Below are 15,826 nucleotides of genomic sequence, written 5' to 3' on the forward strand. Positions count from 1 at the left end.
TGAATGATTAAAAGGTTCCTCTACCCGCCAACCTTCATGATCTCACTCCAAACCTAATATGCCTGTATACCATATGAATATTAAATCTGTGATTAATGAATAATTTTTTACTATTGCATTTATTTGTATTATATTTTTTATTGTCAATATTGGAAAACGACTTTATTGCCTGCTGTATTTGAACTTTGTAAAGAGGTGTTGAACTATGTTTGACCTCATAAGTTTACTCTACTGATGTCTGGTTACTGGTTTATTTATTTTTCTCTTCCTGTTATTCTATGCAAATTTGTTGTGTAATGTTATTGTTTATTTTATTCGAAAATGTCAATAAAAAACTTTAAAACAAAAAAAAAAATCACTAATAAATGCTTTATAAAAAGTATTTTGGCACATATATAAATACAGAGTTTCTCAAACAAGGTTCCTCCAGAGGTTGCTAGGGATTCTTTGAGCAATGGGCAAATTTGTGCCTCTCAGGGCAGTTTAAGTGACACCAATGATCTTTTTGGCTATTTTTAAGGATGACATTCTTACCAATGGCCAGCAATGTGAGGAAATCTTCCTACTGACCACCATGTTTAATATACTGTGAGCTGTGGATATAATAATTATACTATTCCTTGAAGACCTGGAAATTATGTCAAGGCTTCCTCCATGTTAAAAATGTTGAGAAAGGCTGCAATAATATATTCTTATTGCACCCCTATATACACCTCCTGGTAGCAGCACCCAGACTTTTTAATGTAATTGTAATCTATTCTATCGTTTCCAGTGCATTAGCGCCCCTAGTGGTAAACAGTGGTCAGAATTAGTTCCATCCATATCTATCATTTTAAAACTGTACAAAGTTGAGTAATTTAGCATCAATTTTTTTAAAACCATATTTTTTTTAAGCATGAGCATGGCAAAAAATAACTAAAAGACCTTTGTGCATATAGTGATCATCTCCAGAGGCTGCTTAAACTGCACTGCACAAGACTTGCAGTGACAACCAGGTTAAAGTGTACTGAGCAGCTGTTGCATCAATCTTAGTGCCATCTATGAGCCCCCCCCCCAAAAAAAAAAAGATGAAAGAGAACAGAGACAATTAAGGCAGAAAATAAATGTTTTAAAAGAGAGAATTTGGGATTTAGTAAGCAGTTCCTCTAATATAGATAGCACTTAGGCTATAGTTTGGGTCAGAACCACTCTTAACTGGAGGATCAACACTGAAAATCTTTGCCGGTGTTGCTACATAAACCAAGCACTTCTATTAGCAGCAGCAGATGGGCAGAGCTGGTCAGTCCTTATTTTTTCACCCAAATAAAAACTGCTTTGGGGTTGATAAATTCTTTAAAGCTCAGTTTAACTAAGAAATAATATATCAGATACACAGTTTGCACAGTCTAATTTAGAGTAGATTTAGATTGGCAGTTACAAACTGTGGCATTTACTGACCCCAGGCACCTACTACCCAGAGCTAGTTCCCCCCAGAGCAGTTTTCAAAGGGTATCCCCTAATACTAAAACCAGCCTCTGCAATAGGCTTGGAAGCTTTTTAGATTGAAGGGGAAGTGAGCATCTGTGCCCCCCTGCTTTAAATAAAAGTTTCTCTGGATTCTGGCTTGCCAAAGATGAATGGGATCAAAATGTGTGTAACCTTAATTTTGACCCTTGCCTATCCCATACAGTGGCAAGGGCCATCGCTGGGGTAGAGGACCCCATTTCCACAACACGACCCTGGTGTTTATATATACTTTAAGTATATATATATATATATATATATATATATATATATACACACTTTAATATACCCTATTTATAAAATCCGGCCCATGTGACTATATTAGTAACCATACTTTTGATTATTTGTAGGTTTAGATTTGTGTACACCCATTGGCAATTTAGCTGTCATGTGTTGCATGCACTTTCCTGCATGTATTGCCTCTCTCCTGAGCCTGCTATATTCTGAAATGTATTGCACAGTGCATGGCATGGTGAATGACTGCAATGGCTATTTGTCATCATGCAAAGTGTTTGCAGTCGCTCCATTAAATAGGTTTGACCAGCAGTCACAAATATGACCGATCATTATGGCAGTCCGGTAATTACCTTTATGCTCCGTCCAATACTTTTTTTCTGTCTGGCTCTGCAGGAGAAAGCAATGTACTTATTTCATAGTGGAAAATTCCTCATCCCACTGAGGTTTCTAAAGTGAAGCTTAGTGAAAAGGGATTAGCCCTGCACTCACCTTAGAGAAGTCCTCAAAAAGATTCAATTTTCAGGAAAGAGGACAGCAGGCCCACTTATGACAAACAGTGTGACATAAACCTAGCTTTTTATAGGAAAATTACCCCGTAAAATCAATATTTGCATCATTTAAGTGAAAGCCTAAAACAGCCAATGCTAAGAAACTCATTGATGACATGGCGGAGCTACAAAAAGCCTGGAAAAATCTGATGCAGGAAAAAAACAGAGCGGAAATCTGAATTTATTTTTCTGATTAGATGTTTAGAAGATGAGGTCCTTCAATGAGTAGTGGATATCTGGAACAGACTTCTAGCAGAGGTAGTCAGTCAATCAGCAGTAAGTGTATTTAAACCCGCACGCTATGTTAAGGAAATATTGCCTAAATACAAGATCCAGGTCTGTTCTTACCTAAATATTGGGGTGCTTGTGCATTCCTTCCAGATATTTGCAGTAATCCAGTAACACTTTGGACTTAATTTATTAAAGTTCTCAAGGACCATAGGAGATAGACTATTATGGGAGAACCCAGAAAACCTGGAATGGATGTGGTCCAGGATTGAAAACATTTGTCAACTTATAGCAAATTGCTTTTAAGAAATCCTTTCCAGGTTTGCCGGATGCCCCAGGTTCTCCTTTTACAGTCTATCTTCTCCAGTCATGGAGACCTTTAATAAATCAAGCCCATTGTCTTTATGGAGGATTGACTTCTGATAAAGTCACTGCTGCCTTCGCTTTTTGTGCAGAATGACTGTTTTTGTATCCAGCCCCTGTAGTTTCCTGCAGGCTGAATGTAGTAGGTGGGCCTGTTGAGTCTCTCCCACAGCTCTGTTCCCTGCACAGGCTAGGTGCAGCACATGGTGTCATTACCATTACAAGGTAATATTTATGTAAGTGCATTTGGTGCTCATAAAGTAGAATATATGTGAGCCTGGAGTTCAGTTTTAAACTTGTTTGGGATAAAAAAAAAGGGGCCTAACAAAAAAAGCAAACAAAATTGAGGCAAATTTGATGGAGGTCCTTATTATTGCTGTGGGTATCTACTTTCATTTTAATCAGAGTAATCTGAAAAAGGAACTCTTACAGGTATTTATTACCTCTGGCAGAGCTAAAGGCTAGCAGGATAAAGGTCAGGAGCAGGGTTTTCCAACTTTTTTAGCATAAGGGTACCCTTTGAAATAATTGTCAGGTCTTCACGGAGCCCATCCTATAATTACTATATCCACAGATAACAGTATAAAAATGTAGTGGTGATTATGTATCTAATATTGCTGGCCATTGGGAAGAAGGCCACCCTTACAGATAGCTATAAAGGTCATCGGTGTCAGTTCTACTGAACTGAGAGGTACAAACTACTCATTGTTCAAGGAACCCCTAGCAACCTATGGAGGAGGGCTAGGGTTCATTGGAATCCTGTTGAGAAACACTGTTCTAGAATAGATGTTATATTCTCTACTTCCTTTCCTGGTGACACGCAAGCCATTATTGAGTTCATCTATAGGAAAATTTTTTATTTCAGGTTCGGATAGAGCTGGGAATGATTAAAACTTGTTTTCCTTGTGATTTCCCTTCATTTCTCTTTAAAAAGTTGTCACTGGAACAAAAGCTCCTAATGGAAAATATATCTCCACTCCTGTCCATATGACAACTCAAAAATGGTCTTCATACTAAAAGTGGGAAGAACAACAAGAATAACACAGAGGGTAAATCATTTGAGTTGTGACACAGACATCAATGAAAACCAACAGGTGGGACTATCCCTATTTCACTCCATCCAAAACCAATTAAATTGGCCTGTTGACACACTTTAAAATAAAACCTGGTGTGTGGTTTTAAATTAATTGTTTTGGTGTGCCAACGCTTTAATATTTTATCCTAAACTGTCGCAGATTAAATAATTTCTATCATTTCTCCACCCTGCAAATCGCCTCATAAATTTAGTGTGCACGGAATGCTGCAGGCACCGAGTGATAAATAATATCAAAGTTATAAAACCAATAAAGTGCGAAATCCATCAACCCCAAAACACAGCTCTCAGCCCTGTGCCCAAATTAAAAGTCATGTGACCTCACGGATGGACTTCATACTCGAACCCGGCTCCTTTGCAGTAACAATGTGCTGGAATCAGCCCTTTGTGCAGTGAGCGTGCTGGCTTAGCAGGATAATATTGGCTTACATTTTTTCAGGATAATGCTGACAAAAGTGGACGGCTGGAAAAAAGCCCAAGGCAAGCCATATTCAATATAGAACTCATAGGCGCCAATATGGGAATCTTAAAAGAATATTAGATTTTATAAGGACTTTGGGTCAAGAAAATGAGCTTAAATGATCCCAGGCTGCAGTTTCTGTTAGAGTTAAAACAGCTCATGATTTTTTTTCCATTTACTGTGATTATTTTAGTTTACTTAAATATATTTTTGACAGGTTTTATATATTTATAATTATATTTTACATACAGTTAGGTGTAAGATCCCCACTGTCAAAGAAGTGAGCATCAAAAGCCACCATTGCACAAAATACTGTTTTTTAATGAAAGGTCTTAGGGTCGAGCTCTGACCTGTTCAAAGCAGTAAAACACAATCTTTGGTGTGGTATTAGGTACACCTGTTCAATGTCTTGATAATGCAAATATCTAATCAGCCAATTACATGGCAGCACTAAGTAGTCAAGATGACCTGTTGAAAATTCAGAGAATCAGAATAGGGAAGAAAGGTGATTTATGGGTCTTTGAATGATGTATGGTTGTTGATGTCAGGCAGGATGGTTTGAGTATTTCAGAAACTGTTCATTTGTTGAGATTTTCACCCACAACCATCTCTAGGATATACAGAGAATGGACTTTAAAAGGGAAAATATTTTTCCCAAAATAAAGCTTTATTGAGTTTACAAATGAAAATATACCATGTTTTACATTTGTGCAAATTATATACATTATATTTATTGAGTTAGAACTAAACATTTGTTTTTGTGTACCATAAGTGACTACAGACCCTACACGTCGTGCAATGGCCTGGAGACCCTTAAAAGGGAAAAATGTATATTGAGAGGCTGTCCTCATGGTGAAAATGCCTTGCTGATGCCAGAGGAGAATGTCCAGACTGGCTGGAGCAGATAGAAAGGCAATGGTAACTCAAACAGCCACTTGTTGCAACCAAGACATGCAGAGGAGCATCCAATAAATGGAAAGCCCTTCAAACCTTGAAGCAGCAGAAAACCACACAGGGTGACACTCAGTGTGCCGGTTATCTGCCATGTCAGATATATTTCCCTGACACATTTTGGGTCCCTAGTACCCATCATCATATAAATGCCAAAGCCTACCTTAAAATTGTGGCTGACAATGTCCATCCTAGGTCCACAGCGTCCCTATCTTCTGCTGGCTGTTTTTAGCAGGATAACACATCATGTCGCAAAGCTCACATAATCTCAAACTGGTTTTTGGAACATGGCATGGAGCTCACCATATTTCCAAATGATTGGTCTGTGCAGCAAACTTAAGTGCATAAGCACCAAACTCATCACAGTTAAAGGGCCACTTCTGGATCCACTGGTTGTTTTAACATACTTTTCTCTGCCTAGATATTCCAATATCATATTCAGTTTGAACTTCCTAGGTGTGTTACAGATGAATACGGGTAAAATAGTTGCATAAATCAGATGTCAGCATGCACTTCTTAAAGCACCACATGCAGCCTCTTGACCTGAACTTGGCAGCTTCCCTATGATTTTGGAACAATGGTCTGGTGTACAAACACAAAAAAAAAAAAAATCACCACCTTTTCATTTTTACATAATTTATTTCAAGTATGTTGTATGGAAAATACAGGACACATAACAGAGTTGGCAATTTCCCGCCTATATTTGTAAGAATAGCAGAACTGTAAGTGTAATTTTTTAGTTTATGGAAATGTAAAAATGACAGAACCCACAGGTGTTATTGTCGACCTAGAATAAAAAGAAATCACATCCTAACAGCATAATCTAAAAATTATATTGCTCACTTAACTCTTAAAGTGCAAAACATTACCTGTGTTACAAGCCTGGACCTCTGTCTTACCCACACTGTTGTATTTAACTCAGCATTGATACTGCCAAATCTGTGTGCTAATATTTGTGAGATGTCCACAACCTCATTCTTGCCCATTCTGTGCACTTTGATCTCTCTATTTAAACCCCCAGCGAAACATCAGCATCAGTGAAGGCAACATGACACTGGATTCTAAGAATAATCCAATAAGGCCTTCCAGAATACAATTTACATGGGAGATACAAGAATTACACAGGCCAGACAATAGGAGAAGTAACATTAGCAATACATACTGTTATAGTAAGCTTAAAAAGGGATAAGGATTACACAAGAAGTGTTTTTATGTGATCATACTTCAAGGCCCTCTGCAAGGGGTTCAAAAAATCCACCCACCAGAAAATACAAATATGACATTAAAACCAAAATGTAGAATATATAATATGGGAAGACTTTCTTTCAGCTATTACACACTTTAAAATGTTGTAGTATACCTCAAGATTATGAACACAAACACTGACAATAAAAACTGAACACGGACTCAGTAATAAAAGACAGCTTTTTTTTAATGGCCGATCCAGGTGATGGCACGCTGCCCATTTCAACAAGATTCTGAGCTATAGCAATTGCAAAACTCATCTTTCTGGCTCTGCTCCTTCGCAGTGATCAGCCATTAAAAATTTTCCATGAATCCAGCAGCAGAACTGAGATGAAATGACATTGTAGTACTTCCAGCAGATGGGTGGAGCTGGGAACACATAGCATAGAGATTTTACAAGTGTCCCAGACCTGTCTTCAGCAGCTGGACACACCCCCTACACAGTGTTCCAATCAGACGAGCTCGTACCACCTGAGCAGCTTTGAAGATTGAAGAACTGTGCAGGGGGCATGTCAAGCTGCCGTGCTGTGTTAGACCAATCAAAACACATAGCTTAACTTGGCCTTTTATATCCTTACACCGGAATTAAACTTTTCTTCAGTAACTTTAAAAGCGTTGCTCAAAGCTTGCCATTTGTTTTTCTATGCAGTGCTCCTTTACTTATGTGTACAAGGCCCTGGTAAATCAAACAGCACACAGGATGAAGCTGTAGAATAGAATCAGAGCGCTGTTTAACAAAGATGCAAAATAGAAAAAAAAAAAAATAGACATCTGCTTAATGCCATCTGGATACAACTACACACTGTACAATATGTATAACGAACGTATGGAATTATCAAGTTATTACAGTTTCTTGTGAATGTGATTGGATGCACTTAGCACACAGGAGCAAAAAAAAAAAAAAGATTTCATGAGTTCCTATCTAATGCCGGAGCAGTTAGATCATTCATTGTTTCGATACAAAAAAAAATAATTCAATCTCAAGCATGCCTTTCATTTAAAGTATTTGTAAGTAAAATATAGATATGTATATATAGAGAGAGAGAGACAGAGAGATAGAGATTTAGGTTTAGCAATATCAAGTATAAAGTCAGTATGTTTACCTAGTTTGTTCAGTGCTCCTAAGCATTTATGCCACATGCATTTCAAACTGCTTAAACTTTAATTTCTGTATTTTTTTTAACCTCTGTAAATAAATGTATCTATATGTATTTGTTTTATGTAAATAAATGTATCTATATGTATTTGTTTTAGAAAAAAATCTTTCTGTGTATAGGTTTTAGTAATATAAATACCGGTACTTAGGGGCAGTCATGATTCACAGTGCACTTCATCTCACTATAGTGTATCCAGTAAATGATTTTATCTAAGCAGCCGGGTGCTCACTGCACGCAAATGTGCTAATGAGAGAATCTAGAAGTTGGATATAACATTTCATATATTTATAAAGGATTAGTAAAGGTTAAAGTATATGTAAAGCCAACATTCTGAAAGTTTAAGACTTCAGTTTTATTTAATGTCTCTTCTAGTAGATTTTTGATTAGTAAAAATACAAGCAGGAAGCAGTGCATGGACCTGGGGTATTTTCAGAATTGAGAATATATCAACTTACAGGGTAAATATTGCACTTTAAGATGAATGCGGGACATGCAAGAGGCTGCACACCGACACACAGAAGGCTCTTCCTCCATAGCCAGTCTTGCTTCCAGATGGAGGTGAGGTTTCTGAACTCAGAACGGATTCCAGAAGCCACTCCCTGGTTGATCAATAGTGGCATGCAGGATGGTGTCTATCTAGGGATAATTTTTAGGCAACACATTTTAAGGTTGCCCTGAAACAAGGCCAGAGTACATCTGTCCCTGGCAATAGTTGCTGGTCACTGCTTTCTAAGATTACCTTGAAACACAACCTGCAACTAAATTGTAGCGGATATGCTACAATTTTATTCCATGCAGCTCCACACCAGAATTTGCAATCCATCAGGAAGAAGGTGATAAGTGAGGACAATTTCCACCTTAAAGTATCACTAGAACAGATTTCCTCACTGCAATGTCTACTGTTCCAGTGAAAGCTGTAACATTATGACTTTCTTAAAACTTCTTGCTGAATCTTTTCAGACACAGATAGCAATAACACAAGTAGGGGTTTTATTATTTTTACATTCTAAAAAAACTGTTTTGGCTTTACATACATTTAACTTTTTGCCATAAAACCTATTTTGGTTATATGAAACTTCCTGGCAGTCAGGATACAGGCAGGTCTCAGAAATGGTGGAAATGCAGGATTTTCTTCTAGGCGGTAACATATTACCGCTTTAAAGTTCTTGATACACGGCTGTCACATGAACCTGTAAATTCCTGTCTGACCCCTAAATACAGCACAGTGAGAAGCAGCTATGCTTAGTCCTGAAACGCATTAGCTAAATGAATCATGAATGCAAAATTAGAATAAAATTTCAGTAGCAAAGACACATTGCGCCTACAGCAAAAATCTGGTTAAGACCTTTTGCCTTTTCCACAGAGGAAGGGGGCGCTAATGCTGCTCTGTAAACAAGCCGCGACGACTGGCCGGGGCTCTCACAGAAAGACGATGCATGGATTATGTAAACATTTGTTAACTCTGACACGGCCGTGCCCGTTCAGCCACTCTCGGGGGAAATTTGAGGAAACTCTTTGTAGATCTCCCGGATGATCATTTTGTCCATCTGACAGTGGGGCCCTTCGTCTTCCTCGTTAAGGATGCGTTGGAATATGCTATGCAGGTCTTGCCGGCGATGGAGATGCTGAAGATAGTCAGTTGACCGAATGATAGAGTACATTAATGACAAGTATTCCATGCGAAGCTACAAAACATAAATATATACAATGTTTATCGCACACCGCCAATGTACAAAACAGAAAGCATATTTTGTTGACACAGCTTATTTAAAATAGCTGCAATGTGACAACTATAATATTTTGTCGGGGTAAAGGGACACTCGGGACTGTTAAGCTAATAAAGAAAGCTAAAAATGCTGATTTCTCAGAACTTACCATTTAAAATCCAAATCTGTCACCAGGTATAGGATATTTTAGCAAAAAAGGAGGCTTTATAAATCCCTAAATTTACTTTACACATATTATTGGGCACAAAATTCCCCTCATCCAAGGGCATGAGGTGGTTAATAGCGCAGTGCTTAATGTTGCAGGTAGTAGACTCTCGCCAGACACCCGGCACAGCTCACCTTGTCTCCAGGAGACAGATCCGCTATCTGGCGGACAATGATATCGATCATTACCATCATGTCTGTGTGATAGAAGATGTTAGCAGTCTCAGAGCTGGCAAAAACGTCCTGAAGAATCTTCAGAACGGAATGTGGCGGCTGGGGCTGATGTTTGAAGATACAGACGGGATCGTCTGTGGATGAGAAGAGGAAAAAGATTTAGTGACCTCTTCATTATATGCAAGGCAGGGAAGATGGTGTGACTCAAATACTCACCGCCTCTGTTAAGAAGCAGAAGAAGCTTCTCCGTCAATATCTTGACATTGGGCCGCTTACACAGAGTCCTCATAATCACGTTGTTTGCAGGAACTGCAGAAAATAGGTAAATAAAATATACAGAGTTATTACTTATCTACAGAGATGTAGATATCTGTGTGTTAAAATGTTAACATTTGCACCTCAAAGACAAAAAATAAGGTATGTCCTACTGCAGTATGAGCTTCCAGCAGATAAATCTTATCCTTCTACATGTTAAAGTCAATCTAAACCCATACACAAAAAAAAAAAAAAAAAATATATTGCAGCTTGCACATGGGGTTGCTCATTTGTTTTCATTGCCTTGGGGTGACAACACTTACTCATTGCATAGTAGCCAAGAAAAAGAAAAGTTGTCACCCTAGCACAGGACTACAATAGACTCACCTTAAGTTCTTCCTCCATACCATGGGGGCTCTATAGCCATCTAAGATAGCTGGTGTCACCTCTAGCAGAAGTGATGATCATAATGACGATGGATACACAGCAAATGCAAGACACATACACACCTGCTATGTGCAGATTGAAGGCCAGCAGCACATTGATGAAAAGATCCGGCAGCTGCTCGGTGGTGTCAGAAGGCAAACCATCTTCAATGACGTCCAGCAAGAACTGAATAAACTGTGAGTTGAGATGCTCTACATAATGAAAGAGACATGACTGTATTTAAATGCACAGAGAAGACTATAGTCAGGAGTAGTGATCGTCACCAATGCTACATGAGTCAGCAGGTGTGTCTGCAGGAAATATATGACAGCAGTTCATGTTATGCCCTACGGCTGTATGATTGTGGACCCCATGTTAAACCCCATTATGTGATAATTTGCAGAAGGTACTTTACAGTTTTTAAAGGAATAGAGTGAAACCTCAAACTATATATAATACAAATGTTGAACACACATTAATGCAGGCTATACACTTTATGATCAAAAGTTTGTGAGAACCTGGCTATCACACCTAAATAAGCTTGTTTGACATGCCAGTGTTCTCTCCAGACCCTTCAAGCCGGGCGTACCATCCAGCACTTTGAAGTGACCACCTAGCTATTTTTGGGTGGTTACTGAAAAGTTGGGTAATACAGGGGCCACCACCTACTTACAGCTTCTTCCCACCAAGTGTTATATCTGGGTAGAATACTGCATCCCACTTTCATGGACGTTAATATAAAGCGGATCCCAGTTTTTCCATCTTCCTGGAAAGCTTTTCACAAGATTTTAGAGTGCATCTTTAGGATTTGGTCCCTCCTTCAGTCAAAACACCATTTGTGAGATCAGGAACTGATTTTGGATAGGAGGATCTAGCTTGCAATTGCTGTTTCAGTTCATCCAAAACGTATCAAATCACGTTATTATGAAGCCAACTTTAGGCATGGGGTAAAGTCTTGCGGGAACAGAAAGGGCCTTTTCCAAACTGTTATCACAAGGTTGGAAGTATACAATTGTCTTACATAGGTTTGTATACTGCAGTATTACCAGTACCCCTACCTCAATATAGGCAATGCAGTCCACCACAACAGCTTATAGGCTGTTAGGTTCTATTCTTGAAAATGTAAAGTGTAATTTCAAATAATAAATTAATTGTTTACAGTGCCAATGTCTTCAAAACGTAAACAGAAAAACAGAACAGAAAAGGAAAATCAGCATCCAGAAGGAGAAATGCATGTCACATGACAAAAAACTAAACTGAAATAAGTATAGGATTCTTGGCTGGTATCATTGGAGGATTAGTTAGAGAGCACTTACCGTAATGGTGATAAGGTAGAGGTTCTCCCATAGAGAAGATCATGGACAGCACCAATGCTGAGTAACACATTTTTTGGTGTTCTGCAAGAGAAAAGGTCAACAATTTAGCCTTGTAACATGTTAGAATCCTCTTCACTATTTGCCAGCACGGTTAGTTCAAAGCAAGCTTGCAAGCCTGCCCTGCTTGGCAAACTTACAGCTGCAGAACTGGCTGGATGCACAAAGATTTACACTATTCCAAACGTATGAAAGCAATAACTCAAAGTAACAATGGGTTGGAAATTACAACATGCTTTGTTGATAAACTGAACTTTGCACATTTATACTTGGTTCAACATAGACCTAAACCCATTCAGAAAAATATTATACAAGTTTTTTACATAAATGTATTTACAAAATTTGCTTTCATTCCTTTGAAATCAGCACTTAAACAAACATTTAGTTATTCAGCCCTTATGTTACTTGTTCAGACACCTCCTGTGGTAAGGTGATAACTATTTCCTGCCTTGCCTCCTTGTATTAAATCAGGAGAGACCTTGCCATTACACAAAATTGTGCAGGCATCAGCATCACAATTATTCAACTGGTCAGGGGCAGAAATAGGGAGGTGCAAAGTGTGCAGCTTCACAAGGGCCCTGTACCCTTCCCAGCCACATGGGGTCCCCACAAGGGCTCCAAGTTAGTTTGGCAGGCAAAGTGGGGTGCCCAGGTCTGCCTCCGTAACCAGTCCATAGCATTGGTGTGCAACTGAGAATGAAGTGATTGCATGAAGACAGCACATAGCTAAAATAGGCTGCACATTGGATGCAACAAAGGAGAATAAGATGAAAACCATATTTTATTTAAAAAGCAACAATTGTTTAGGAAATGCTTTAGCAAGCTAAATGTCATCCAGTTAGAGTTTAATCTGCACCAAGCTCGGAAAAATCAAACCTTTGACATCTTTACATTATTGTCTAATGACTTTCTAAAAACCTCTCTTCGGCAAGCTGCCATCCTAACATCCAAGTGGGAATTTTGAGCTCACAGATCACAAACACTGAACTGTATCGACCAAGCGGAATAATCAAGGAATTTAGGGAATTAATATTAGGGATTAGTGGTAGAATGTTTACACTCTAATGGAGTTACAATTACACGCAATTAGCAGTGCGCTTCCAATACTTCCACACAAGCCGCCAACATCAAAATTATTATTTTTTTTATTGCTAATGGAGGGGGGGGGGGCGCGAAGCAACTGTCAACATGCATGGCTGTCAGTCCCGGTGGAAAAATTCAGAACACTTCAAAGGCCTTAAAACATTTAACCAGTTGGCTTCAGACCTATGAAGCAGTTGACACGGATCCCGGTGAGAGCTCACTGAACATTTTATATTCCCAAACTGAAAGGGGGCACTGACTGTTTCACTGAGTGGAAAAAGGATTATAACCGACAATGGAGCAGTCACCAGCTTTGAATTCCTAAGACCCAAAACAGCTTATGTTGTGTGCGATTCAAGGTCACTCATTGGGGAAGGGAAGACGGTCTGACAAGCAAGTCATCTATAAATAAGACAATCTTGCTACAAGTTGATAAGCTTGGCTTGACTTTTAGAAAAGTGATTAAATGAAATTGGGACCTAAGAGAAACATTGAGGCATCGTTGCAGTATTCCTTTTGATGATGCTCTTTTCTGGGATGCCCCTGGTTTCTGTTAACCTGGAACAGGTGCACAAGTATTAAAGTCAGAATAAACTGAGAGCTTCTGGCCACCTTAAAGATTTGGATGGTAGCATATTAGATCCCTACCATAGACTGTATTAATGACATATGACTAAGGTCAATTTTGGGGGGGAAACCAAATAACCTAACTGCATTTTTTTGGGATGTGCAAGGAAACCCACACAAACACGGGGAGAACCTGCAAACTCCATGCAGATATATTCCTGGCCGAGATACAAAATAGGCCAGACTGCGAACCACTGAGCCACCATGCTGCCCATGATGGAAAGCAAGGTTTGAACAGCCAAATATTAAGCCTATGTTAAATAGGAATAGAAATGTCATATATTGATGCCTACTAGTCCTAGATGTAAGGAAAAGTGTTTAATTGTATACTACGTTTCACCTGTACCAATGTGATGCTTACATCAAGCACCATGTTCCTTCCTGCAATTGATATATCACTACCTAGCCCCATAGGAGTTGTAGGATAGGACCACAACACCCAGGCAGTGCTGTACCAAAGGGAAGGTAGGACATCAGGGTAGCTAGAGAAATGCTCTTTAGCGTAAAAAATTTTGCAGGATTATATTGCATAAAATTTCTCCAATTCCAGCTTACATTCAGCCTAATGATTGTCACAGGACCACAGCCTTTACCTAGCTGTAGAAACAAACCATAAACTGAAAAAAGTCAGCAAAATAACATCTTGTGATTACATATTGTATAAAAATAATCAGACAGAGTTCCATCAGTATGGCACAGAATTCTTTGATTTGTTTCACACAGAGGTGAGCACTCATAAGCCTTTTGAGTAAACACTTGTTTGCAATGGATGAAAGCTTTCTATGGGGTGCCGTTATTTATTTCAATAACATTTTTCACATCTGTGACTGGCAGCCATTTTTCATTTTATACAATATAGGTTGAGCCTATGTAGTAGGACAAATTATGTTTTGATGTTTGGTTCAGGTGTTTAGGTAAAGGGGGGGTAAGGGTCGTGTGTACATCTAATGCTTACAGTTATTGTTGACAGTGTAGGAAGGATGGTTGTACAGATATGCTGCTCAGCTTTCCACCATGCGTGCAGTGCCCTGCTGTCTTGTTAGAGGGTAGTATTACAATAGAAGTCATTCATGGACAAGTATTAGTTACACAGTGAATCACTAATGAACTCCTCAACAACATCGCAGGACATCGGTATTAATGTTAAATTTTTGCCAGAGACAGTCACAAATTATTATTTCCGGAGGTACCAACCTTATGTGTTTGGTACAGCCAGGTGGTTAGGGTGATGCCATCATAGGGCAGACTGGAAAGAAGATAAGGCTAAGTTTAAAGGCGGCCACACACTAAAAGGCATTTAGAAAATTAAAGACAAAAATGGCAAAACTCTCAGTATTCATTAAAAATTAGGGCATTCCCATATTTATTTAATCATTATACCTATCTAAAATTGGTCGGCTATGTCTGTTCTTTGTTTTAAATTAAGCTGGGAGTGCACCTTAACAGCCACCAGGTGAGCTTCCTGCCATTTACAACACAGCTCCGCCAGTAGTTTGGGTAAAGTTGGGGAGTGTTGGGGAGTGTTCTGGTGATTGTTAAGAATTCCTGATTGAATGTTGGCTCTATTGGTAGATGGGTGCATGGTGGTAACCAGGTAATAAATGATGAATAGCAAAGAGATACTGTTTATTTACAATGCTTGTACACCAATCAACAAGTGTATGGCTGGAATGAACAGGTTGGAGCTCAGATTTATACCTAAATATTAGGAGGTACAGGTGTAAGCGTAGTAGTAGTGTAAGCGACCGGTAGAGGTCAGAGATGAAGCTATGCTAGGCCAAAGTTTGGAGTCAAGGTGGGGCCGAGCTACGGACAGGTTAGGGCCCGGGGGCAGGGGCTGAGTTACAGGCTGGCGAGAGCTCGGGGGCCGAGTTACGGGCAGGTGAGAGCTCGGGGCCGAGGACTAGTTATGGGCAGACGAGAGCTCGGGGCCGAGGCCTAGTTATGGGCAGACGAGAGCTCGGGGCTGAGAACTTGTAGGGAAATCAAGGTGAGGATAAATTTTAAGGACAAGTTAGAAATCATGGTAGGTTTTAAGGACAGGTTAAAGCTTGTATTTTGGTCAGAAAAGTAACTGTATTTTCTCCTCAGCATGGAACATTTTGCTTTTTTTTCCCCCCCAATGGCTGTCGTCACCTTCTGTGGTCAGTTTAAAAGCAATCAGTGCTTAGT

General features: G+C 39.2%; 1 protein-coding gene across 1 annotated transcript in view; it reads right to left on the bottom strand.

The window, feature by feature from the left end:
• Nucleotides 1-6,002: 6,002 nt before the first annotated feature.
• The window catches only part of NCKIPSD (NCK interacting protein with SH3 domain), a 65,755-nt gene continuing 55,931 nt past the window's right edge, over nt 6,003-15,826 (bottom strand). Inside the window, exons 9-13 of the mRNA XM_072420580.1 lie at nt 11,888-11,968; nt 10,655-10,783; nt 10,107-10,199; nt 9,852-10,024; nt 6,003-9,470 (exon numbers count right to left, since the gene is read on the bottom strand). Coding sequence (XP_072276681.1) covers nt 9,267-9,470; nt 9,852-10,024; nt 10,107-10,199; nt 10,655-10,783; nt 11,888-11,968 — 680 coding nt within the window. The 3' untranslated portion in view covers nt 6,003-9,266. The remainder of the gene's footprint in view (nt 9,471-9,851; nt 10,025-10,106; nt 10,200-10,654; nt 10,784-11,887; nt 11,969-15,826) is intronic.

The sequence above is a fragment of the Pyxicephalus adspersus genome, chromosome 8, assembly GCF_032062135.1.
Source record: "Pyxicephalus adspersus chromosome 8, UCB_Pads_2.0, whole genome shotgun sequence".
Lineage (NCBI taxonomy): Eukaryota > Metazoa > Chordata > Amphibia > Anura > Pyxicephalidae > Pyxicephalus > Pyxicephalus adspersus.